Genomic DNA, 24350 nt, shown 5'->3' with positions numbered 1-24350 from the left:
AAATTTCTACCAACCCATGGTGCCACAGATACATTTGATATTTATTTACTAACATTTAAATTATAATGTGGTAAAAAAATAATATTATTGCAAGATAGTAATTTGGATTTACAGTTGCAAAAAAATATTTTACAGATTGTTGAGCAGGGATTGTTGTAAGACAGCTGTGTGATTTTTTTCTCTACATCAGTTTTAATAAGTTCATGTTTGTAACTAATTTTCCATGTCACATACAGCCATTTGTTGGAATTTTCCATGTATCAAAAAATCAGTCATTATATGGTTGCTACAGTCTATGTGGGTAAAACTGCATTTATCATTTTCCATCCACTTTACCCTAGGCATCAGTTATCTAATCTGATTGCCTTAATGAGCCTTGCGTTTGTTCTCCTGTAGTCAAGATATTATTTTTAAGGAATATTCTTTATCGCTGTAGAAAAAGATTATCACTCTGGAAAATTGCTCTTTGGGAAGATGCTAATAGATGCTAATGGTACTGTCCTTGTGCTGCTTTACAACTGAGATTAATAGAAAGCTGCACCAAAAGAGTTTTATTAATTAATGTCATTCCCCTTGTACTTGTAGCTAGTGCATCCAGAATAAATGAGCAGTGTCTTCTGGCGGCAATAATACTGTTAAAGTTGACCCCACTGCCTGGTCTGAGCTCATTGTATGATTATCATTAACTGCACATGAAAGTTCTTCAGATTCTGTTTTATAATGTGTGTTTTGCTCCTCATTGTTTATAGTTGAAAACCACAAAACTTTGTTACAAAAGAAGCCTCAATTATCTACACCAAAGGCATGTGTCATATTGCTGTAGTTTAGAGTACTCACTTGGGAAATATGAGAAAAATAAAATCATTTTTAAGTTGTCTGCTTTCTGCTTCTGTGCCACTTCCATCTTGGGTTCGCCTTCTCTGATTTCGCTTTCAACATTTTATTTATTATAAAGGAATTTGCTTGTAATATTAAATATTAAATTCATTATTGCAAAAATAGATACACAATAATATAAATATATCAGAAATGAATGTCAGAACCAGAGAATATTGATAAATAGAAGTGTATGTACTGGCTTAGAATTTTTTTAATTTGCAGTGTACAACCTTGCAAATCAATATCTCTCTTGAAATTTCTTTTTGATTTTAGTCCAGTTTACTGTTTACTTCAATGTTTACTGTGACCTGCAGAAGGAATGGGTAGTCATAAGAATTTGATTATTTAAATTTCATGTTAAAAGCAATCGTGTGTCCTTTGACAATTAATTTTGCTGAAATTCTGACCCAGACTAGGATAGAGGAGGGAATCAATTCTTTTAATTAGTATATACCTTTAAGTTGAATTGTGTCTACATTTTTACATAGACAAAAACTCCATGAAGATGTCTATATAATGTGAATATTTTATCATATTTAAAATAAGGAAGATCACTTATTAATGCAAAAATCCTACTCAGTATGATTTATTCTCAGCTTACACAGGGGCAATGTACAGTACATAAAAATGTGTACCCAAATAAATGTCACACCTGACACAGAATATTTTATGTAATAATTTCTGTAAAATCAATTCATGGGCTTTTTCTAAAAAACAACCATTTAGTTTAGAGGTGCCATCATAGACAACCTCAATAATTAGCTTCAAAACAATGCATTGGCATTGATAACTTGCTAACACTGTTGATAACAGTGATCTAATGGGAAAAAAATGGTGAAACAGCAGGGTTTTTCTTCTCTTCCTGTTGTGAGTGATACATAAATGGAATTGGTACACGTATTATGTCGTAGAACTGTATAAACTTGAAGTTTAAATGCAATCGAAGTCAAGTGCAAAATGTCTAATACTTTTCCTTCTTTGTCTTCAAGGTTCCGTAGGTTCTGAGCTGTCAAACAATAATGTCAGTATGTTTATAACGTCTGATGCCGGTAACACCTGGAGACAGGTAAATACAGGTAGAAGTGAAAAGAAAAGCTGTAGAGTGGTGATTTTTCAAAGATTGATGTGTTCGAAAAGGTTGTCTTCATAATTCAGTACTGCACTTACTTCTTGTGTGAGGGACCCCTTCTTTTAAAGTAGTGCATTAAATTCCAGCTACTCCGTAATAATTTCAGTCAAGGATCTGACATGTAATCCCAAAGAGCCTTATAATTTCAGAATTAAGCAGAGCAAGAACCCAGAGCCATATCAATAAATGCTGACCGTAGTCCAAGACTCATAGCAAAGTAATGTGCTATGAAGCAAAAATGTACAAACTGTACTCTAATATTAAATGTATAGAAAGTACAAATGTTTGAAAACCAATTTGAAAATCTGAAAAAAATGTAATTACTGAAGCTCAGAAAGTTTTAAAGAATTACTAAAGCCAGGTAATCAATTTCACATGAGCTAGACTATTGCATATAAAACTACAGTATATCAACAAGTAGGACCCGATTCAGATTAAGGAGTGAAATAGCAGTGAAATCTGATATAGTAATTGTTCATTGCATCTATATAAAACCTAAGCTTTGACTCAAATACCTTGTAAATCATTTGGCAGAATTATCCCTCAGCAAGCAAAGAGTAGGTGGACAAGATGAAAGTGCAAATCTGTGATCAAAGAAAACATACAAATTAAGCACATGGAAATGGAATGCATAACCTCAGAAGTTATTCGAGAACATCCTATTATATGATTAATCAGATATTGAGTTGTTTATAATTGAGGGCCGTAAGTCCAGCCAAGGCCTAAAAGAAGCATTTTTTAATGAAAATTTAAATAAAAGGGGCAAACTGGTAACTCATTTCATGACAGAAATGATACCCTGACCTCATTTACTGTAGCTTCACAATTCAGCAAGGCAACCACTGCAACACAAACAAGTATAAACAACAAGCTCTGAAAAATAAGGGAAATGTTATCAGATAATGGGGGAAAAATTACAGGACGGGTGCTGACATCACATTGAAAGCTACAGTACAATCAATCAACCTCTTAGTCAGTTATTCAATACATTATGTATTACTTTAGAATACTTGAATACATTTCAATACTCGTGCTTTTAATTATATATATTTTCTGTAATGTACAGTACTTGTATTAGGAATCTCATTCAGGAATTACAAACTTTTGCCCATGCTCCCTATGTTTATAGTAATTGTGGACCCTCACCTGTTTACCAATAATTGGTGACAAAGGTAAATTAGGCGACATGCTAGTCTGTGAGAACATGAACACAGACAATTTTAAACTTCTTTTAGTGTTCTAACACCATGTTATACACATTTCTGACTTTTAACTAACCTGGGCCTCAGACTGAAATCCACTTGCTTTGGGTGTTCATTTTATTGAAAATGAAAAATTAACATTTTTAATGCAGTTCACTTAAGATGAAGTACACATATCATGTAATTAAATATTAAGTGTTTATAGACAGGTTTATACAGTTTAAAGCACAGATAATCATGAAAGGTCTGGTTTTAAGGAGGTGTATTCAAACTTTTGACTGGTACTGTATACTGTATAGCCTTAATTTCATTGTATTTCAGTCTATTTATACCTTTGATAATTGTAGATATATATGTAAGTTTTTGTGTATGTCCTTGTCTACTGTCTTTGTCCAAACAAAGACACTAAAGTTTGTTATAGTAAGCCCAAATATTGACTGTATTCCTGATTGTTATGAATGTGTTCATAAAAAGAGTCTGTGATCTTTTCTTTTCCAGATCTTTGATGAAGAGTATAGTGTTCTTTACTTGGACCAAGGTGGTGCTTTAGTTGCAATTAGACACACACCTCTTCCTATCAGACATCTTTGGTAATGCCAAATAAAAATTATTATTTAAAAATAACTCCTGTTCAGTATATCTTCCAGACACTTTTCCTGTAAATCTGATAGCCAATTATATGAAACAGTGAAAAAAAATCACCTTATTATCAGCAGGATGTTGTTTAATTACACCAGTTTCAGCTACGTGTGCATACCCTTAAGACAAGAAGTATTATTTCAAACACCTGCACAAGGTGCATTAGGTGAAACTGTAGAATTTTTCTAATTAAGAAAATATTTACATTTGTCATCAGCTGTGATAATGACTACTGTTTGCCTTAAGCTGAATAAAAATAGGTCACCTACATAGCAGGGAGATGTGAGATTTTTTAGTTTTGAGTATACATTTACTAAAAGTACCCCAAATAGAGGCACAAACAAACAGGATGATCATTCCACATTTGACATTCCATAAATTGCTTAAAAATGGACAGTAGTTGATCAGCATTGATGTGAAAATATTTGTTCATAGCTCAGCATGTTTTGCTCATCATAAAGGGTTGGATTTTGTGATGATTATTCAAATATATTTTGAAGAATTCCAAAGTCTGTTATTGCATTCCATTATATTGCATGAAGCCTGCCAAATAAAATTAAATATTCGTGCAAACCTGGCTAGAAGTTTGGGTGGATAAATGGTGGATGAATAACTATTAAAAATGATTTGGGATTATGGAAACTTGTCAATACCTACAATGAGTTTCTCACTCTTTAATCCACTTTACAGTATTCTTTTCTGTTTTGATAATCAATAGGATTAGTGAATTATTAAAAACAAGTTTTCCATCCTGTTGCTGCATAGGTACTGTATCATATGTTATGAGTTAAGGAAGAGGGAGGTTATTTTATATTTCTCTGTGGGAATTCTTTTTTGTGGACTCTGATTTCCTCCTACTTCACACAGGCTGAGTTTTGATGAAGGCAGGGTGTGGAATAAGTACAGTTTCACTTTCACCCCCCTCTTTGTGGATGGAGTGCTAGGAGAACCTGGAGATGAAACTCTGATAATGACGTGAGTGAAAACCTGAAGTGCAGAGTTTTGAACTGAAGTACTGTATCTTTTTTTAAAATAAAAAATAATCAAATCAAATTGAGACAGTAGCTGTGGTTAAGTTGGAATTGATGTAGGCTTTTCAAGAGGTTTTTGTAGAAGCAGAGTGTTGTCCGAAGTCATGGTTTGCAGATGCAAAATCCTGCAAATCAATTTGGCTCAAGAGGTACTTCTGATGGCAAGGAAAATATCTGTAAAAACAGGCCTTTTCTAGCATAGATAGATTTTAGCACCATAGATTTTTACCAATATTCAGTACTACAGCAACTCAATAGAATTATTGATTATGTTTTTTATAACGTTCCCACCCAATTTTGAATTGCCAATTGTTTAAGGCTTAGTCCTTGGGTATAACATACTAATTGAAACACTTTTGACGCACTTTGAACTCCACAGTGCCTTATTGGAGATGTAGTGCAAAGTCTATCATAGTGGTAGTCTATCAGTCTATCACTGATGTCACTACAAGCCTGGAGGTGCAGGGAATGTTGCAGTAGGTGCAACAAGGTTGACATTAAAGAGCAATGTCATGATAGATGCACAAACCAGTAACACCAGAGCCACAGAGTTCAACCGTCATTCAAAGTGAACATCTTTACTGATTGAGCCACCTGGGACACCTAGCAATACATAATCTTTATTGATATAGTAAGAGGTGCTATGTGCGGTGACACAAAGCAAAAAGGAGATGAAGAAGAATTTTGTTTATTTGGCAATAAATTTTGTTCACAAAGGATAACAGTTTTGTGAACTCTTTGAACCTGTCTTATCGTCCTCCCCTCTTTAAAAAGGATCTTATTCCCAAGTACAGTAACTCAGATCAAAACAAAATTCTTTTGATTTTGGATCAATGAAGATCAATTTCTGGTAAGCTAGTGACTGTATAATTGTTTTTTTAAGAAAATAATAGTGTTTGATGGAAATGGTCCATAAGCATGTCATTTTCTAACTTTGGCCAGGCCATTTACTGGTATTATTTACCAGACAGAGAAAGTATACAGTCTATGAATTCAATGATCCGAATAAATCTCCACCCTTTGCAACAAATATGAAGGATTTTCAAAACTGTAGACTTATAATTTTAATATTATTACTGGTTCTCTTTTTTGTTTTTAGTATATTTGGTCATTTTAGCCATCGATCAGAATGGCAGCTAGTCAAAATTGACTTCAGGTCAATCTTTAATCGGAGATGTACAGAATCTGATTATCAGACATGGCATCTGCACAACCAGGTAAGAATCTCAGCATTTTATATACCCAAAGTTTACCTATGCACTGAAATATTAAAGTAATGATAATTTGCAATGACTCCTCAATGCCACAAAGTACAATATCTGCAATATATTTGTACAATTTATTAAAGGACATACATTTATTATATGTATCTTATTATACTATTATAAGTAAATTTTCATCTGATGGAATTACTTTAAAGTGAAACATTTAAAACAAGGATTTTGAACTCTGATCTGAAAGTGGCCCAGTGCAGTAAGTCTTACAGGTGCCTCTCTGTCAACACAATTCTTGTTGTACATTACTGCACTTTTCATTTCTCATGGAAATTATACAAATTATACTGCTTTGGTATATATCAAAATAAACTGTATTGATGAACCTCTAAAAACTACAATTCAAACAGAAATTTGCATTTAGCAAATTAAAAATAAAAATACTGTTTGTTTTGACATACTGTACTTATTTAAACCACTGTATTTTTTGTTATCCACTCATACAATTACTGTTTTCCTCTGGCGTGCCAATTTTCAGTCCTTTTTAATTTAGCATTACTCAGAATGCCAACAATAAATTTCACAGAAACACTGCCAAGTATGAGAGTGAGGAAGATAAATGAGCTCATGCCTAAGCGAAAAGCATTTGTTACCCAAGGATCATAGTTCCACCACAACAGTGGTAAACAGTATTCAATCTTAACCATTAAGAGGAATAGGCAGGTGCTTCAGGATAGCAGGTATCAGATGGAACTGAAATCACTAGCATGTAGTGTAAGACAAAATCACCCAAATACATTTAGTAAAAGAGAACATAGCTACAATATTGAATTTCACATACCAATTTTAATTAAATTGAGTTAAAAACAAAACAATTAAAAACCATCCATCCATCCTTTTTCAAACTGCTTTATGCAGTATGGAGTCGTAGGGGAGCCAGAGCCTATCCCAGCAAGCAAGAGGCTCAAGGCAGGATAAGCCCTGGACAGGAAGCCACTCTGTTACAGGGCACACACACAGACACAAACACACATGAACTCACAACAGGGCCAGTAAACCTACCAGTGTGTCTTCGGACTGTGGAAGAAACCCCGAACATCCTGAGGAAACCTACACAAAGATGGGGAGAACATACAGGACAAACTCCATTCAGATAGCACCCCAGGTCCAGAATTGAACCCCGGACCCAAGCACTGCGAGACAGCAATGTTAACCACTGATTCATTGTTCCACCCCAATTTAAAACCAACTGGAATCAATCCTTTGATTATTTTAATCATTTTAATGACATTTGAATGGGAAAAATATATTAACCTTGTTACTTTGTCAACCAAGGTCCCCATTACAGATGCTTTTGATCAGCGTAATGTCTCCCTGCAGGGTGAGCCATGCATTATGGGTGTGAAAAGAATCTACAGGAAACTCAAGCCAACAGCCAGATGTGTCATGGGAAAAGATTATTCTGTCACAATGACATCAGAACCCTGTCTTTGTACAGAGTCTGATTTTGAATGGTGAGTGCAAGGGGGTCATTCCACAAAGCAAGACGATAGTCTGGTACTTCTTTATAAACTGAAGTGAGTTGGCACTCAAGTTAATGCAATATTGCAATAACAAAGAAAGCTTTGGGATTTAGAGTTGGGAATTTAATGGGTTCGGGCTTTGTTTGCTTTTCTTCATCTGTGACAACTATTAATCAGATACAAAAATGTCCATGCCTAAAACTGTAATTAACTAAATAATAAATCTTCATTTTAAAAGATTACGATGAAGACATCAGGAATGTTTAGTGGCTAATTTGTACTGTACTTGAATGGGCATCAGTAGATATGCTCTTTTCTTTGTTGTCCTCTTACAATACAATATATTAGAATATACAGTAGATCTAATTTCCTTTTTCTGTTTGATTTTGTGTCTTACTGTGTTTTTATTTTTCTTCTCAAACCCTAGAATCTTTTCAACCCATGTGGTGTGCACTATTCAAACTGAGGTTCCTGAAAGCAATTACTCATCTTGTGTAATAGCTTTCATTAACAATCACAACTCTGCTGTGCATCTGTATGCATGTACCACTAATTGGTGTAATTCATTACCATCATTGTTGGAAAGCACAACTGTGCTGCCTTTTTAATTAGATTAGTGTGTTTGTACTCATTCTAATTAGTTGCCAAAGTTTTCAATCTGTATGTTTTTTCCACTGCTGCTTCTTTCTGTGGAATAAGGGGGAAGAAGAAATTGACACACTGTAGTAGTAAACTTCGGTCACATCTGATAAGACTGGAGGTTTATAAGAATTAAACATTTTGTGGCACCTTCCTTTACACTCTGGAAAAGAGCTGTGTTTTCCTAAGTTGTTTTTTTTTTCTTTTTTTTGTACTCCTTCAGTTCACTTTTACACAGAGAGGTGCATTTGACATACACCTTACAGTAGACTGAAAAATGATTTGAAAAACCACACAGAGCTCTGTTGCTATCAAACTCTCATCAATCTTAGTCATGCTCTGTTCTGTAACCCATTGAAAAGTGTGCAGTCTATTAAAAGCTCAACATGGCATGCATTTTGATAGTTTAATAAAAAAAATGCTTCAGGTAAATTTATGACAACGATAGTAAAGTATGCATTTCTAAGTGGATTTATTCTGTAATGTACACATACATAAATTTTAAAAGTTTGACATCACTTCAATTTTGCTTGTTTATATGCAAAAAGCCCATGGATTGTATTATAAAATACTGGCAGTAGAATTGATATTAATAAATAGGGTCTGGATGGAACAATGAGGCAAAGAACACTTAGGAGACCTGCAACAATTCCCAAATTGTCATTAACCTGCCAGCAAAACCCAAGGGGTAACCTACATAATTCAATATGAACACCTCACCATACATAATTTGAAGTGACATGTATGTTGCTGTGACATGTGCTCAGTAGAACGTATGAATTAGTGCAAATAAAAGAAGGCAAGGTAACAGGTTCAACACCATGGCTGGGTAAGCTTGTTCCAGACTCCCATAACCTTTTGTGTAAAAACATGCCTGCTGGTTTCCATTTTCAAAAGCATTTTCACATAGTTTCCATTTCTCCTCTTTTTCATGTTTTACTATTGATTATGAAGAAAAGGTGACTTTTTCCAATATCTTTGAGATGGTTGAATACTTGAAAAAATTAACTTTTAGTCTTCTATGTTGCACAATTCAAGTTAGAAGCTTTTAGCCTTTCAGTATAGCATATTCTTTTAAAACTGGAATGCTCTTCCGTGGTCTGATTCCAAAGCAGCAATATCTTTTTTTGCACTGTGAAGACCAAAATTGTACAAAATATCTAAATGAGATCTTACTAATGGTGTACATTTTAATATAACATCCCTTTATTTAAATGTTAGGCTTTTAGCTACTGTATATAGCCTAACATTTGTTGATCCCTGTACTGTAGTTATACACTTGCCTTAGGAAAGTATCTTTTGTAATAAAAAAATAGTAGAAAGATACTTCTTTTGTTTGGTGGTATTGTGACATTTCCTCGTTCATTATAAGAATAAGAGCCAAATAGACAGGTGAAAATCTCAGATACTGAGTTTGTGTGGACTACAGAATATAAAAATAAAAGGTGTTCTGCTCTTTAAAAAGTGTCTTCACTGTAGCTTTTTTAAGCCTTTTGAAATGACTTTACATATATTCATGTTTTCTTTATTTTTTTTAATTGTAGTAGTATAAATAAAACTGCAGTGTAAACTCAAATTGTTATCCATATTAGATAAACTGTATGAAGAAAAGATATACACTGATCATTAAACCTGAAAAGATCACACAGCCACATTGAAAATCACAGTCTTAGTATATTGTACTGTATGTCAGGATATTTACAGTTTGTATGGCATTTTAATTGCCTTTGATTCTGTGTTTAATTTTAAAGCCAGTTTAATAGATAAGTATGTTCTTGTATGCACACTGTAGTGATTATGGATATGAGCGAAGAGGAAATGGAAAGTGCACACCTGCCTTCTGGTTTACTCCATCTTCTGTGTCCAGAATCTGCAACTCAGGAAAGAGTTTCCTCAACAGCACTGGGTAAGCGTACAGTATGTAAAAGTCATGAGATTTTTTTGTCATTGTCAGTGAATGTTTTTTCTCCTAAAATGATCATCTTTAAAAGAAACTGAGAAGAGTTCAGTGTTGAATCTTTATGCACAATATTTGAATAGGCAACCTGAAATAGACATGAGACCAAGTATAGATTTGTCATATACTTCAAAATACAGCTACATTAATTACAGTGTAGTAACATTTTAATCACCTTGCAATTATGTGACATTTACATTTTGAAATACATATAATTACATTTAAAGTCATATGGCTGATATTGTAACTGCATTATGTAATTACTTACTGTACAATATGGGATTTACAAATGTAAACTGTAGAAAAAAGATAATTTATAGTGTGATTGCTGGTTCAGTCATAGGATTATTATTTGCAATTATATCACTGAAAAGTATAACTACCACATTATTAAAAGGTAATAACTATGTTATTACACTGTAATAAATGTATTTGCATTTTCAGGTGTATCCCGTTGACTTATATACCAAAGTGATTCCATCATATGTATTCAATACAGAATTCAGTAAAACTGGCATCTTGGGTGCTCTGAAATGGAAATATAAATATATGTAATAAATGAACTGCCTTTGAACTTATCATTATATCATTATAACATACTGCATGTTTTCAGTGTAAAAAAGCACTGGTATTACAGCATTTTTTTCTCTTTTGCTAACAACTTTTAACATTTTATTTCTGCCACTATGAAGACTGACAGTATAAAGTTCATACAGAAACTTCTACAACTGAATGACATTTGGTACTATTCATTGTCATTCACACTAGCAATGCATCAGTAAAACTGCCAGTCTGTAGGGTCTTGTCATAACCAACCGGGTCTACGTGCCAAATTGTACACAGGTGCGCTGAGTCATACAGGCAAAAATGCAATGGTACCTGACACATCAGCATCGCTTCTCTCATGGGGCACCCTATGGCAAGGTACTGTATGCTCCAGACAGATCTGTGCAAATGAAAGCCATAATGATTGCCAGAAGTGCCTGGTATCATGAACAGGCCATGTGCATGAGCATCATTTCAATCCCTGGCATTCAGAAAAAGAGAACATTAAAAAAACTGAAGTCTGATTTCTCATACTTGAGTCTATCATGATCCCTGCATTTGTTATTCCGACTAATCTGTTACCTCATGCCAAGGGGGGAAGTTTAACACTGTTAAACTAAAAACGTTCAGTTTCATAAAGTGCACTTCATGTTCTTGAAAAGGGCTGATATTATTTGACTCTGAATTTGTGGTGGAATAAGCCCTGGTGATAAGAGTAAAAAGAACTAACCCTAGGTGGCTCTGCAGTCTCCCTTTAAAAAAGATTCTTTCACAATTGTCAAAATAGTATTTCTTCTTCCAATATTCTGCCGGTTTGTGTCTGTCAGGTACCGGAAGGTGGTGTCCAATAACTGCACTGCTGGGGTAAAGGAGCTGTACACAGCCAGGAGGCAGCAGTGTCCTAATCGGCCTCCTAGGGGCCTCCATCTCGTCACCAGTGAAGGAAAGCTGACAGCCACTCTGAGTAACAACGTCACTTTCCTCATCTTTCTGGAAGAAGTAAGTACCCTGAAGGGAAATAGACGTGATTAAAGATTTTGTTTATTCCATCCTAGAATAACACTGACAGGGCTATTCTTGTGTCAGAGTACTCTGTAATTTCACCAAAACTGAAGTTTCTCTATCTTCTTAGATACTCAGGCACTTCTGTAATCAAACAGCCATTTCCTGGAGCCAATGTAGTCACAGGTGCCCACTTACTGACACAAATGTTATCCTTTCTTATGATAATTTACTGAAATGTCATTGAAAAGCCTGTATTTATCTCTGTGGTCTCATTTTCAAACCTCAGTGACATTGTAAAGATGCATTAATTTGCTCAATGCTTGTGTCCTACTAATGTGTAAAGTTCGTTGTAGTTCAATTCTATTTAGAATTTTCATGATGTGATATGAGGAATTTTTTTTACTTGGTGTACTTTCTATAATTTATCTCTCTTGGATTGTTACTGTGCTTTTTGACTGTGCCTTTTGTATTAAACATTATGTTTTAGGGTGATGGGTCTAAAACAAGCATCATGGTAGATTTTGGTGATGGTAATGCCATATCATACTCCAATGTGAGTTCCATAGAAGATGGGATCAAGCATGTGTACAAAAATGTGGGGATTTATAAGGTGTCTGCTACTGCAGAGAACAGCCTTGGATCGGACAGTGCCGTCCTCTACCTACACGTAACATGTAAGTTACTCCTGCTGTTAAGTGAGTGAACAGACCACCCCCTGATGTATTTGAGGTTGACAGATATAATGGTAATGACTTATTGATCAGGGATGTTGAGCTCTCCAATCTGTCAATCTGATTTGCCAGAAAAAGAAAATGAGGTCCGGTTTGCTCAGTGTGTTAGAGATGAAAAATAACACACAGATGACATGATTCCCAATGAGAGAGACATTTGTATAAAACTCCATGGAGTGTGAGCTGTTCAGGGATAAAATTTAGGTTATAGGAAGGAGGAAGAGGGGCAAAAAAAACTGAAGCAAAATATGCATGCAGAGAATTGAATCAATCTATTTAATTTTTGTCAAATACTGTAAATGAAAGAATGAGGACTCCAGTCTGTCATGCTGGATGTTTTTCTGTCCTTGAGTAGGTCAGCTAGAGCACATTCACCTTTCTGCTCCCTTTGTGGCTGTGAAGAACAAAGAAGTCAATCTTACAGCAGTCCTTTGGCCAAGTCAAGTGGGAACAGTCACCTACATCTGGTGGTTTGGAAATAACACTGAGGTTGGTCAATGAGATGTTTTCAGTGTTTTCAGAGCTTACTCAGTAAAGGTATCTAGGTACATTGGCTCTGATACCATTGTTCAAATAGGTTTTAATTTTTTAAGAAGCATCTGTAATTTTAAAGAGTGTCAGAATATGAATTTTCTTTTAGAAAACCTGTGATTATTTTCTTTTTTTGAACTGATATTACATCTATATCAAACTTCAGCCACTCTTAAGAGATCTATAAATTGAAAAATATCTGTTTTCAGACATTATATACACACCTGATTGATAAATTGTATAGATTCTCAATACATAAATAAAGTACATTCATTGTAATAACTTATTATTATGATATAAAAGCACATTTTCATCAGACATTATATATAATAACTTTATGTATAATATAAATTTATATATTAAAAATGATATTACCTTCTCCTACAATTAAATATAAATTATAACCTATGATTAAATTATGAATTAGAAGTTACACTATCAAATAATTAAAGATATAAATAAGTCTTAAGTGATTTTTGCTCTTCTTTTAAAAAATCTAACTTCTTAAATTAGGATTAATTTTCATTATATAATGTAGAATACAGTGCTCATACTTTTTGCTTTTTTTGTGTTTGTTATTCTGGATGAGTCCTGGGTTTAATGGAAACAACATCCCATGTCACAGTCACAGAGATGTTACTAAGTGGCAGCTGTTTGCTTGCCTCAGCTTTCCTAAGTTAACCATCCAAATCCAGTACTTGGTTTGTAATTTGCTGTTGATACTGTATGTGGGTGGGTAGTGTTGGTTTAATCTGTGTTATAGTCATGCTAAAGAAGTCATTATTATTGATTTATATATTTTGCAAATTTTAAGACCTCTAGCTTTAATAAAAAATCTGGGCCAGATTTTTATTCTCACCGATATTATATGGGTACAGTATATAGAGAGAAACAATTTCAGGGGGTTTATCAAGTCGACAATACCCTTCTTCAGTACAGTGTATATTTTCCATCAGTGGAGGATCAGTGAACTCCACTGTAGTAGCAGAAGAGTAGTGATTTACTGCCTTGAACAAATCTTGAGACTTTAAGACACATCTAAAGTGGAAAAATAAAATTAATTTACATGTTTACAATGTTGTGAAAGTTTCTGTTTCTTCTTTGCAACTTTCCTCACTTCCATTTACATTCCTTTCAATCTGATGCAGAAAAGCTAACACGCTTTTGGCATTTTCCAGAACTGCTTATTAGTAAGCAATGTGTACTGCCACTTCAAAACATCTTCTTAGCTCAGATATCTAACGTATCATTAGTTAAGATAATGTCTAACTACTGTACATACTGTAGATCTTAACTAAAGCTAAACTTTATGATAATTGATGACTTTTTTAAAGCTTTTTTGCACCAGAGCATTAGAAAAAAAACAAAATACTACCGCTCAGTTTTAAGGGCTTGAATAGTTCAGCTCCTGACTACATCAATGAGCCATTAAGTCCCCTTACACCTACACATCACTTGTGCTCTTTAGATTCTGGCCTTCTTTCAGTTCCAAAATCATGGCTCTGAACACTAGAAGAATGTGCTTTCTGTGCTGTTGCCTAAGGCTGTGAAATGATCTCCCAACTCATACCAGTTCTTACATGTCAGTCAGCACTTTTGAATCCTGTCTTAAAATTCATTTTATACTGTGGCGTTTAATATTTTTTTAATTACTTTATTAAATCCTTTTTACATGTCTCTTGTTTATTATTATATTGCAAAGCATCACAAAAAACAATATTTTTCACTCGTGTGACCATGTTACCTTTCTTTCAAAGGCAACTTAAAACTATTCAAGAAAAAATATTGTAGGCTTCTATTGTTTACATAGTGTAAATAACCCAATGTCCTCCCAGTAGTCAGGCTGATAAGAAGACCCCAAGGGATACACCAGCTCCTTATCTTTTTTTCTTTAAATTTCAGCCAGTGATCACTCTAGAGGGAAGTGTTGCCTTTACATTCAGCAAGGAAGGAATAAACACTGTCACAGTGCAAGTGTCTGCTGGGAATTCCTTACTGCAAGACAGGAAAACAATTGCTGTTCATGGTGAGAGACTTTAACTTTTCAAAAAGAAGGAGTATTTAGCTATCCAGTCTACTCATGGAATTCTGTAGGACCTGACTCATTTGTTGGGTGTTAAACTTTAAAAGTTGCATACAAACTCACAATGTCACTGCTTTAAAGAAATGTCATAATCTTTTAAATTTTTCTAAAAAAATAGCATAATCAGAACCTAGGTTCTACTACTACTATTGCTACCACTGATGCTACTACTAATAGCTCCCTTAACAGTATCTTCTCAAAACTCTTTACAGGAAAAGTAAAAACCACAAACAAAACAAATGAAAACTAACAAAGATAGGGAATAAAAAAATAGTACATAGAAAAGGGATTTGAAAAGTAGTAGGCACAAATGCCAAATTACATAAAAGACTTTCTGAAGAAGTATTTGCAGCTGGATTTGAATGCGCTAAGGGTGGGTGACTCTCTGATATGCTTGGGGGTAGGTAGAATTTCAGAGCTCTGGGGCATAGCAAGAGAAGGCCCTGCCACTCAGTGAGTGTAAGCAAGCTTGAGGGACAAACAGGAGACAAAATCAGATGAACAAAGATTGTGTGGTGGGGAGTAGGAAGATAATAAGTCATATAGCTACTGAGGTGACAATCCATGTAGAACCTTAAAGGTAAGTATGAGCATTTTGAAGTCGACACAAAACCTGATAGGAAGCAAGACTCCAAGACAGGAGTAATGTGATTACTTGCATGCGATATGATAAGGATTCTGGCTGCTGAATTTTGGACATACTGAAGTTTATATAAAAACTTCATGTATATAAACTGAAATATACCATACAGTATAAAAGAGCAATATAGGTGGGGTGCAGTAGTAATTACTGTTATACTGTAGAACCTCTGTTTTACACCCCTTATTCGCTGTTTAAATCCAATTTTAAGACAATTAGTTATGAACAGATATATTAAAAGTTGGCTGAGTTGTTGTGTGGATACTGTTATGAAGTTTTATTATTATAATTGGGTTTCTATTTGTTGCCATTATTTTCATTCAAAGTCTCATCAAAGCTAAAAAATATATTAAGAGCCTTTATTTTGCTGTCCAACGAACCTTGAAAAATATAGTGCAGTGTTTGATCTTCATTGAAAATAACCCTCAGATATTATTGCAAAAACATGAATGCAGAATAGCTCAAATAAATTGACTAATTTTATTTTAAAATAGATTTTAGTGAAAAGTACCCATAATCATACTTGACTACCATATATATGTATTTATAATTGATCTTCTCTTTTAAGAATATTTCAGATCACAGCTTTTAGCATTTTCCTCCAATTTGGATGACTATAACCCTGATGTTGCCGAATGGAGACAAGACATCAGTAGAGTCATCAAGAATTCTTTGGTGCAAGTGAGTTGCACCAGATGTTTCCTTTCATCACCATTTGTAGGCATTTGTAGTTGAAGCTATTACCGAATTATCATCAAATAAAGTGTCTTTCCAGAAAAGTGTTCTGTAACAGTGGTGGTGAAAATAGTTTTAGATACTTACTACATGACCTGAGAAGCTTTGGTGGATCAAATGTGAAATACCTGCTGTAAACTGTCAAAAACCCTATTCATGCAGACTGAGGACACTTAAAACCAGGGTAATTTTACACAGATAAAAAGAAGTTCATGACAATTTAACATTATAAATAATATTCTTCCTCTGTTGCTGTACAAGTTTGAATACAGTAATCTTAGCATTGTTTTTTTTCTTTCCACAAACAGTGCATCCCAATGCTTTAGTACACATTCTGTAAAAAACTATAAAACCCCAAATAAGAAATGACTGTGATGTAATATTAAATCCACGTTTTTTATTCTTCATGGAAATGATGATAATATAGAAGACAAGAAAAGACAGGAAAAATAACATGCATAATTATTGTATCTATAGCATGCAAATTAAGTGAAACAAAACGTTCAGATACAGAAGATTATATTAAAATTCACATTTGAACAAGATTAAGTGTTTTATATGATTTCTTTTACTGACCTATTCTCCTTCACTTTGTGTTTTATTATCACATAATCAGAGTTTTCTCTAATGTTTTTAGCGACAAAGAAGGGTTAATACATTCTAAAGTGAAAATGTTTTTTATTGTAATTGAACAATTCTGATTGCAATATGTATACATGTATGTATATTTATGTTACGTTAGGCCACAGATATTGGTGAAGAACAACTCCTGGTTACAGTTCTCCCTGGCTTACCAACAGCTGCAGAATTCTTTCTTTTACCTGACAAAGAGTTAACAGAGGGGAAACCAGAAAGAAATGCAGCACATTTAGATCAGGTAAAAATATTGTCTCGTTACAGAATGTTACGTTCCCCTCTCAGCTTGACAACAGCATCAAGCTCAAAGAATGATCTTGATTTCAGCCTCGCAGACTATCAGTCTTATTTACATGCTTTTTTACTGTTTCTTTACATCTCTTAAGTACAGATGTCTGGGTGCCTACAGTGATATGAATCATTGTGTTATATTTAGAAGTCAGAGCCACTGGGAAAAAGTTGTTTGAAATTATTAAGGGGTTAACAACTTTTTTTTGTGAGAAAAAATGTCAGAGACCATGATAATAGGTAATGACTATTGACGATTTTCCTGGCATTTATTGATACTCATTTAACAATAAAACAATGTTGGATCTTTGCTACCATTCTCATTTTACAACATCCTGACCTTAATTTTTTACCTGCAAGCTGGGGACTTTTGAAAGATCTATTTATACATTTGTTTAGGTATTTTTAGTGTGTTTTTGTATTTGTGGAGTAGTACAGTCATGAACCTGTGAGTGTTGTTGATGGAAGTTTTGATTTATTTAAAAAAGAAGAAAGTCGTAAGACTTTTATGTGATTAAACAAAAACACAAAAACTAAGAGGTTATTTTGCACTCTATGTCTGAATTTAGTCGTTCTTCTGTCAGAGAAGCCTTAAATTTGATTAAAAAATGACTGGGTAGACTACATAGTTTGTGAGATTACCCAGACTTTTGATTGTTTTCTGTTACTCTGAATTCAAAAGTGTCATTTTTATGACACTTGTACTTTACCTGTTCTGTACATTTTCTAAAAGCACAGTGGAAAAAAGTGATTTTCTAATAGGTATTGAAAACCAGCTTCAGATACTTTCTGGACATCAAAGTATCAGTACAAACATATTTTGAAAATGTAAAGCAGTATTCAATTATTAAAAGATATAATTGTACAATAAATATTAATTTCCAATAAAACATAAAAACAAGAAGATTTGGTACTGGTAAAAGTGTGAGTAGTGATTAGATTTTTGTAATTGTTTCTTATCAATTGTAAATCTTAATGCTTTCAACACTCAAACATTGTCACTACACCAAACCAATGTTTTTCTGTTTCAGTGAAATTTTAATTATGTAATATTTATTAGCAAATAACTTGCTTGTGTATGGATTGTTCTTTATTTCTTCATATTTAATGTACTGTAAGTTTGGTATTAACTAGCATGATATAATTTTTTAAAATACATTGTCTTATACACAGCTGTTGTTACTTTTTGTTTATGAACTACTTTTACATAGTATTAAAAATAATTCAAGGTGTTACTACAACATATGAAACTTATTTAGTCTCCAGTCTGAAGATGCGGTAAGGTCTTAACATGTCAGTGTTTATTTTACTCCAGTGTTTATTTTACCCCACTAGATGTCACTGTTTGTTCATTTTTATGGGCAGTGGTGCCCTTGTGTAACTATATGTACATTACTTATGATATATGCATTGGATACATGAATATTTTAGAGCAATCAGATGCAATAATTAACCTAAAGTGACATATGAGGATGATAGCTTTTAGAGTGCAGACCAAAGAAAGGACCTGTGTTTGTGTCTGTGTAATAACCTACAGAGTATGTTTAAGATTATTCCAATTTTTGCAAATTCTTATGTACATTGCATATTAAAATCACATTTTAAATATTAACACCTCTGCTTATAAACAACGTAGTGCCATGTATATGAGTGTGTATGTATATAACTGTGCTAGGGAATGAAAATGAGAGATTATGTCTAATACAAGAATGTGTAAGGTTCTGATTCTGACGTACAGTACTATCAGAAAACATTTTTAAAATGTCCTAAGGATTCCTGTAATTATGTAAGGTGTTGCAAGTTAAGAAATCCGGTTGATCTAATCATAAACAGGTTTTGATTGTCTGGCAAACTATGTAATAAATCATCATTCAAGATTGGCATCTCCAAAGTGTAATGTGTAGGCAGCTTATTAAAAAGTTTAATAGATTTACTGACCCTGATACACTTCAAAAAAGGTAATTATTCATAGAATAGTCTAATTTTAACTACTAGAAAAAAAGAAATCGAGAACTGAATATATTGCTCATATCACAATTAATTTGCTAAATGGGGCAGATAAAATTAATGAAGTAAAGCTGAGAAAGAAAATGAATTCTGGAAAGGCATTTGTTTTGTAGAATATCCTTAAACAGCTGCAAATCATAGTTCTTTCTTCCTTGGCTTTGGGTGTTGGATTAAAAGAGGATAGCAATGCCAGTGAATTAAAGGATTTATGATCTTCATAATAATAAAAATAGGCTGGAACACTTACTTGTTTATGCCATGATTTATAACATTGAACTGTCCCCTCATGCAGTGTTAGCACATTGTGTGTACACTCTAGATCACTTTTATTATTATTAGCATATTACTGTTAACAACCAAACTTTAAAACTGATTGGTTTAGGTGGCGGTAGTTCCTGTTCCCTTAGAAAACACCTTTTTTATCACATTATAATGTTAAGGAAAGAAATATGTATGGGCTGTTGGTCAGAGCTAAAAACAAATTCACCTTTTGCTCACAAAGAAAATGCTTGATGTTTCGAACAAACCTAAAAATGACTATTTCTCTGGCAAACAGATGAAAATTTAAAATGTCTACATTTTCAAATATGTATACCATATAATTTAACATATGCTTCAAAGACCATCATAGATGGTGGTGGATGTCATGCTTGTAAGATACTGAAACTCTAAACAAACCCCCCAAGGGCTTTTGCACCCAATACCACGGCATAGCTTATGGTTCATTTGGAAAAACATCATTGTAGTGTATCTAACTGTTTCATAAGGAAATAACAATGGTGAAACTTTTATTTGCATTACAATAATGGCTACGGCTTTTGGGGTTTTGCCTTTCAGTCTCATGTCAAAGTGAATATAACCATATTCTTCATTAGGTTTATTCTTCCAGCCAGAATAAGCCCACCCCCCACCGAAGGTTCACGGTCACCATTATGCATGGAAACTAGTCCACTGTTGAAAAGTAATTTACCTTTGTTTAGTATAGCAAAGCCACCTATAATACCAACTCCCAGATAGCAGAGAAACAATGGAGAAGGCAGTTTTAAGGGTGTGTTACAGTAGATAAGAATATAGTTCCCCATAAATATGCTCCCCATTATTCGTTGTTTATCTTTCAGAATTGTACAGTATGTGGTATTATCTTTTTAACCTAGTGGTGTTGATATTTTGCAAAAGCCATAAGTTCACCAGGATTTTACTTCTGCAATGGTAACACTATGAAAACCTCTTTATCATTCCCCAGCTTTCTGAAATGTTGCTTTCTGCACTCAACCAAAACTTAATACAGTTCACTCTTCGGCCAGGTGTTCAAGTCACAGTCTATGCAGCTCATTTATCAGCAGGTAAGTTCTATTTAAGTATGCGTCTTGGCTGTGTACTCAAAAGAAAGACTAGATGTTGTCTCAGAAAAGCCATTTTCCTTCTGACTTTGATAATCATTTTAATAATTATCATGAAAATGTAACACAAACAATAATATACCCATACAAAGGCTACTTCAAGCTACTACATGTAGCTGACATATTGGAAAAAAAGGTTTATAATTTCAACTATTTCTTTAAGTATATGTATATTGATATACAGTATATTGAAACCCTATAGAAAACCTGGGATCATTGTGCTTCAGAAAATGGCTGAGTAGCAACCTGAACGTACCAGAATAGGACAGTGTTATGTAATACAACAGAATTTATGGAAAACATGGAATTTGTTTTTTACAGTACAAATGTCTATTTTAATTTCTACTTATTATCTGTCAGGTGTAGCTATAAATGTTCTGTTGAGCTATTTTTTGTAAAGCTTCAATATATGCAGTATCTAATTTTGTTTCAAAACAAATTTACGTGAATCCCATTTGCTCTGTGTTTTCCTTCTAAGCTCCTCTTGTGGATACCAGTGAAAGTCACAGTGGCTCTGCAATGCTCATGTTGTTATCAGTCGTATTTGTGGGGTTAGCTGTGTTTGTCATCTATAAATTCAAAAGGTACAGTGTTCTTGATATATATATTTTTAGTAGGGATTGATTTATGTATTGTGTCTTACTGGCGGAAACAACTAATTTTCTTAATATCTGCATGTTTGTACTAAATGGATGTCTCTAGTCTCAACAAAGACTAGATTATGTCCCCTTCTATAAACTACGTAAAAAAGATTAAACAAGTTCATTTTGATAAAAAAATAAACTTTGATTTAGCTCTTTACAAGAGAAAGGATTATAATGGATGATTATCAATTGCTTAGAAACAAACTTGCAATTTATTATTTTACCTTATTTTTTATTAATCCCATGTGCATAAAAATCCTCACAAGTGTATACAGTACATTCATTTGTTATAATATAATCACAGGACTCAGTTGCTAGTTGTGTTGTTAAATCAGCTTTTCATATCTTTAGTTATATAATGAATGCTTATTGACATATCAGATTAGAATGACTCCTGTTTTGAATACAGGCTTATACTCTAAATTGTGCCAAAATGCACAATTTTGTGTTTCCAAATTCAAATTCAAATCCAAACTAAACACTCAACTGGCATTTTCAAACCACATTAAAATAAATACATCATTCAGTGGCAAAAAGTTATCAATATGCTGTCAAGTGAGAAATTGACGTATCTGTGTAGAATTATATTTTATTAATTTAGAATGGCAAATCCTCAGCATGTTTCCAGTCATAAAGAAAGGGGAACAAGTAAATACTTGTTTGGCAATGCTCTTTATCCATGACTTATCTTTATCTTTCCTCAAGGAAGATCCCAGGCATCAATGTCTATGCGCAGATGCAGAACGAAAAAGAGCAAGAAATGATAAGTCCAGTGAGTCCCATTGAAAGCACTCCTAATGATACACAAAGGGAATTAGTGACTTCTTTGGAGCTACTGGACAAGGAGCTGGATACACGGGCTATAGGTAATAGCAATATTCTTACATACTGGCAGTCCAAACTGCATGGGTTGAAAAATCAGTTAGGTGTTCCTGAATCATTTCTCGGTGCCACAAAACTGGCACAAACAAGAGCCATTTGGCCCATGCTTCTTTGAGTTATTGATAATATTTATTGTTCCAAAGATCTTTTCCCCCCATTTCTTGTATTCCTTCTTTTATTGCTTTCCACAGAATTGGCCTCAACAATGTGAATTGACAGTTTGTCCAAGACACGCACTACTCTTTGTATAAAACCGTGCCTCTTGTACTCAATCCTAAATACAGTCATACCGATCTGTAATTCAATGGACGACTTTATCAATACAGTTTGAAATTTGGAAAGTTTGGATTTTCTATCCTATTCCTTTTCTGCGCAATATTGAATAACTTCAATATTGAAATTGAATAACTATTTTAGCCTGTGTACAATATTAAATTTAGACCCAGAAGTATTCTAGTTACTCTTCATTCACCTTTTTCATGGGTATTGATGAACCCTGTAAGTCTAAGTGTGGTCTAAAAACCTTATTGTGTAACCCTATAAACATTTTTAATTGGTTCTCTATATTGTCTGGAAGAGGACAGTGATGAGTCAATCTGAACTGCTGCTAACTGGTATAAACTGCTGTGTTGGTGTACAGTATATAACACCTTAAGTTTTAAATAAGGAAACATTTTGCATCAATAATAGCGTAACTGTTCTTAAACTATCAAACATCCTAAAAGTTATCTTTAATTGCCAAAGTGCAATGAAAGTAAATCTAAGTGGAAATTTACTTTAACATATCAATTCTCCACCTAACATGAAGGCTTCCTGTTTGTGCAACTGTACTTTGTAGCATGTAGAGGGCAGTTTGACAACGTGTAGTTGTACAGTGAGATGTGTTGCAGTTGGATATTTTAAATTAGTGAATGTACAAGGGAAGAAATATGGCTGATTCTAAATGAATTTAAACAGTGTTTTTTTCTTTGTTTTTTTTTCCTCCCAGGATGCATTTCACCACATGCCAACATCAAAATCTCAAAGGAAATCCCCACATATGTAAATGTTTGAACTCTGGGACACACAATCTATAAACAGTAGTGTTATGGACCTCGCAAACCATTCAGACACAAAAAGGTTTTAAGCTTTATACCTGTGCATGTGGACATTTTGACAAAAGACAGTGCTCCATGGATATCTGAAGATACTGTGTACAGGTTTTTTTGTATGTCTCAATGAAATAGCCCATTTTTTGATGACATTTATTTATATAAGGTATGGTACTTCTTATGAAAAGCCTGCATGTATGAGAAAAAACCTTTTGGTTTGCTAAAGTGGCTTTTATGTTTATTTGCTCTATTTTAATGCTAACAAGAGTGATATGCTATTTATTCATGAGAATATATTTCAAAAAAAGGAGAGAAAATGGTTAAAAATTTTAGCCATTATATTTTTTGTAAATCATAAATGTTTGTGAGAAATGTATGAATTTTAATATTCTCAGCTAAATTAAAAAAAAACTACTGTAAAGCTGAAGAAGAGAAATGTTCAGTCATCAACCCTATTTCCAATCAAAAAATGAATCTGATTTTTCCTCCTTAAGGAATGTAATATTGCACAAGTCATGATACAGATTATTAAGTTAGTTTCTTTTTTAAAAAAATCAAATTTCAAATGCATTTTGTTATAGCTATATACAGTACAGTGAAAGTTTATATTTTTCATTTTAAATTGTTGACAGTGGGGAAAAGTTTAACCCTTGATTTGTTTTTACTTATTTAAACTCATTGTTCATTTTACATTTTTACAATCTCTCTTTGTTGATTTACAATGGGTCTGTGTTGATAATTGCTTCCCAACATGGTGCCAGTCACATTAGACTATAATACACACTAAACATTCATCAGGGTAACGATTCATGGTAAGCGAGTATGACAGAAAGTGGTACAGTAAGTCTTTTTTTCTAAAATTTTCAAACCACTTTTCCTTAAAAGAAAATGTATAGCTCTTAACCCCGGTGTCCTGGC

At 33.6% G+C, this 24350-nt stretch overlaps 1 protein-coding gene and 1 long non-coding RNA gene across 3 annotated transcripts in view; one reads left to right on the top strand and one right to left on the bottom strand.

The window, feature by feature from the left end:
* Positions 1–7489, bottom strand: part of LOC148661669 (uncharacterized) — a 40218-nt gene extending 32729 nt beyond the window's left edge. Inside the window, exons 1-3 of the long non-coding RNA XR_015939583.1 lie at positions 7409–7489; positions 7157–7204; positions 2524–2592 (exon numbers count right to left, since the gene is read on the bottom strand). This is a non-coding gene — a long non-coding RNA (uncharacterized LOC148661669). The remainder of the gene's footprint in view (positions 1–2523; positions 2593–7156; positions 7205–7408) is intronic.
* sorcs1 (sortilin-related VPS10 domain containing receptor 1) overlaps positions 1–24112 on the top strand; it is a 237195-nt gene extending 213083 nt beyond the window's left edge. Inside the window, exons 12-27 of one of the 2 annotated variants that reach the window (XR_015939582.1) lie at positions 1869–1945; positions 3709–3800; positions 4717–4824; positions 5980–6097; positions 7475–7608; positions 10049–10162; positions 11587–11758; positions 12252–12438; positions 12851–12984; positions 14929–15052; positions 16318–16430; positions 17227–17361; positions 20659–20758; positions 21294–21399; positions 22169–22325; positions 23330–24112. Coding sequence is in view for 1 of the 2 variants with exons in the window: in XM_088635728.1 (XP_088491854.1) it covers positions 1869–1945; positions 3709–3800; positions 4717–4824; positions 5980–6097; positions 7475–7608; positions 10049–10162; positions 11587–11758; positions 12252–12438; positions 12851–12984; positions 14929–15052; positions 16318–16430; positions 17227–17361; positions 20659–20758; positions 21294–21399; positions 22165–22325; positions 23330–23394 (1940 nt within the window). In the remaining variant the exon portion in view is untranslated. Of the gene's footprint in view, positions 1–1868; positions 1946–3708; positions 3801–4716; positions 4825–5979; positions 6098–7474; positions 7609–10048; positions 10163–11586; positions 11759–12251; positions 12439–12850; positions 12985–14928; positions 15053–16317; positions 16431–17226; positions 17362–20658; positions 20759–21293; positions 21400–22164; positions 22326–23329 lie in introns of both variants that reach the window. The other variant, XM_088635728.1, reaches the window with a different exon arrangement.
* Positions 24113–24350: the final 238 nt, after the last annotated feature.

The sequence above is a fragment of the Lepisosteus platostomus genome, chromosome 6, assembly GCF_059453375.1.
Source record: "Lepisosteus platostomus isolate fLepPlt1 chromosome 6, fLepPlt1.hap1, whole genome shotgun sequence".
Lineage (NCBI taxonomy): Eukaryota > Metazoa > Chordata > Actinopteri > Semionotiformes > Lepisosteidae > Lepisosteus > Lepisosteus platostomus.
Note: the sequence above shows the minus strand (reverse complement) of the source record. Positions and strands in the feature narration are given on the sequence as shown.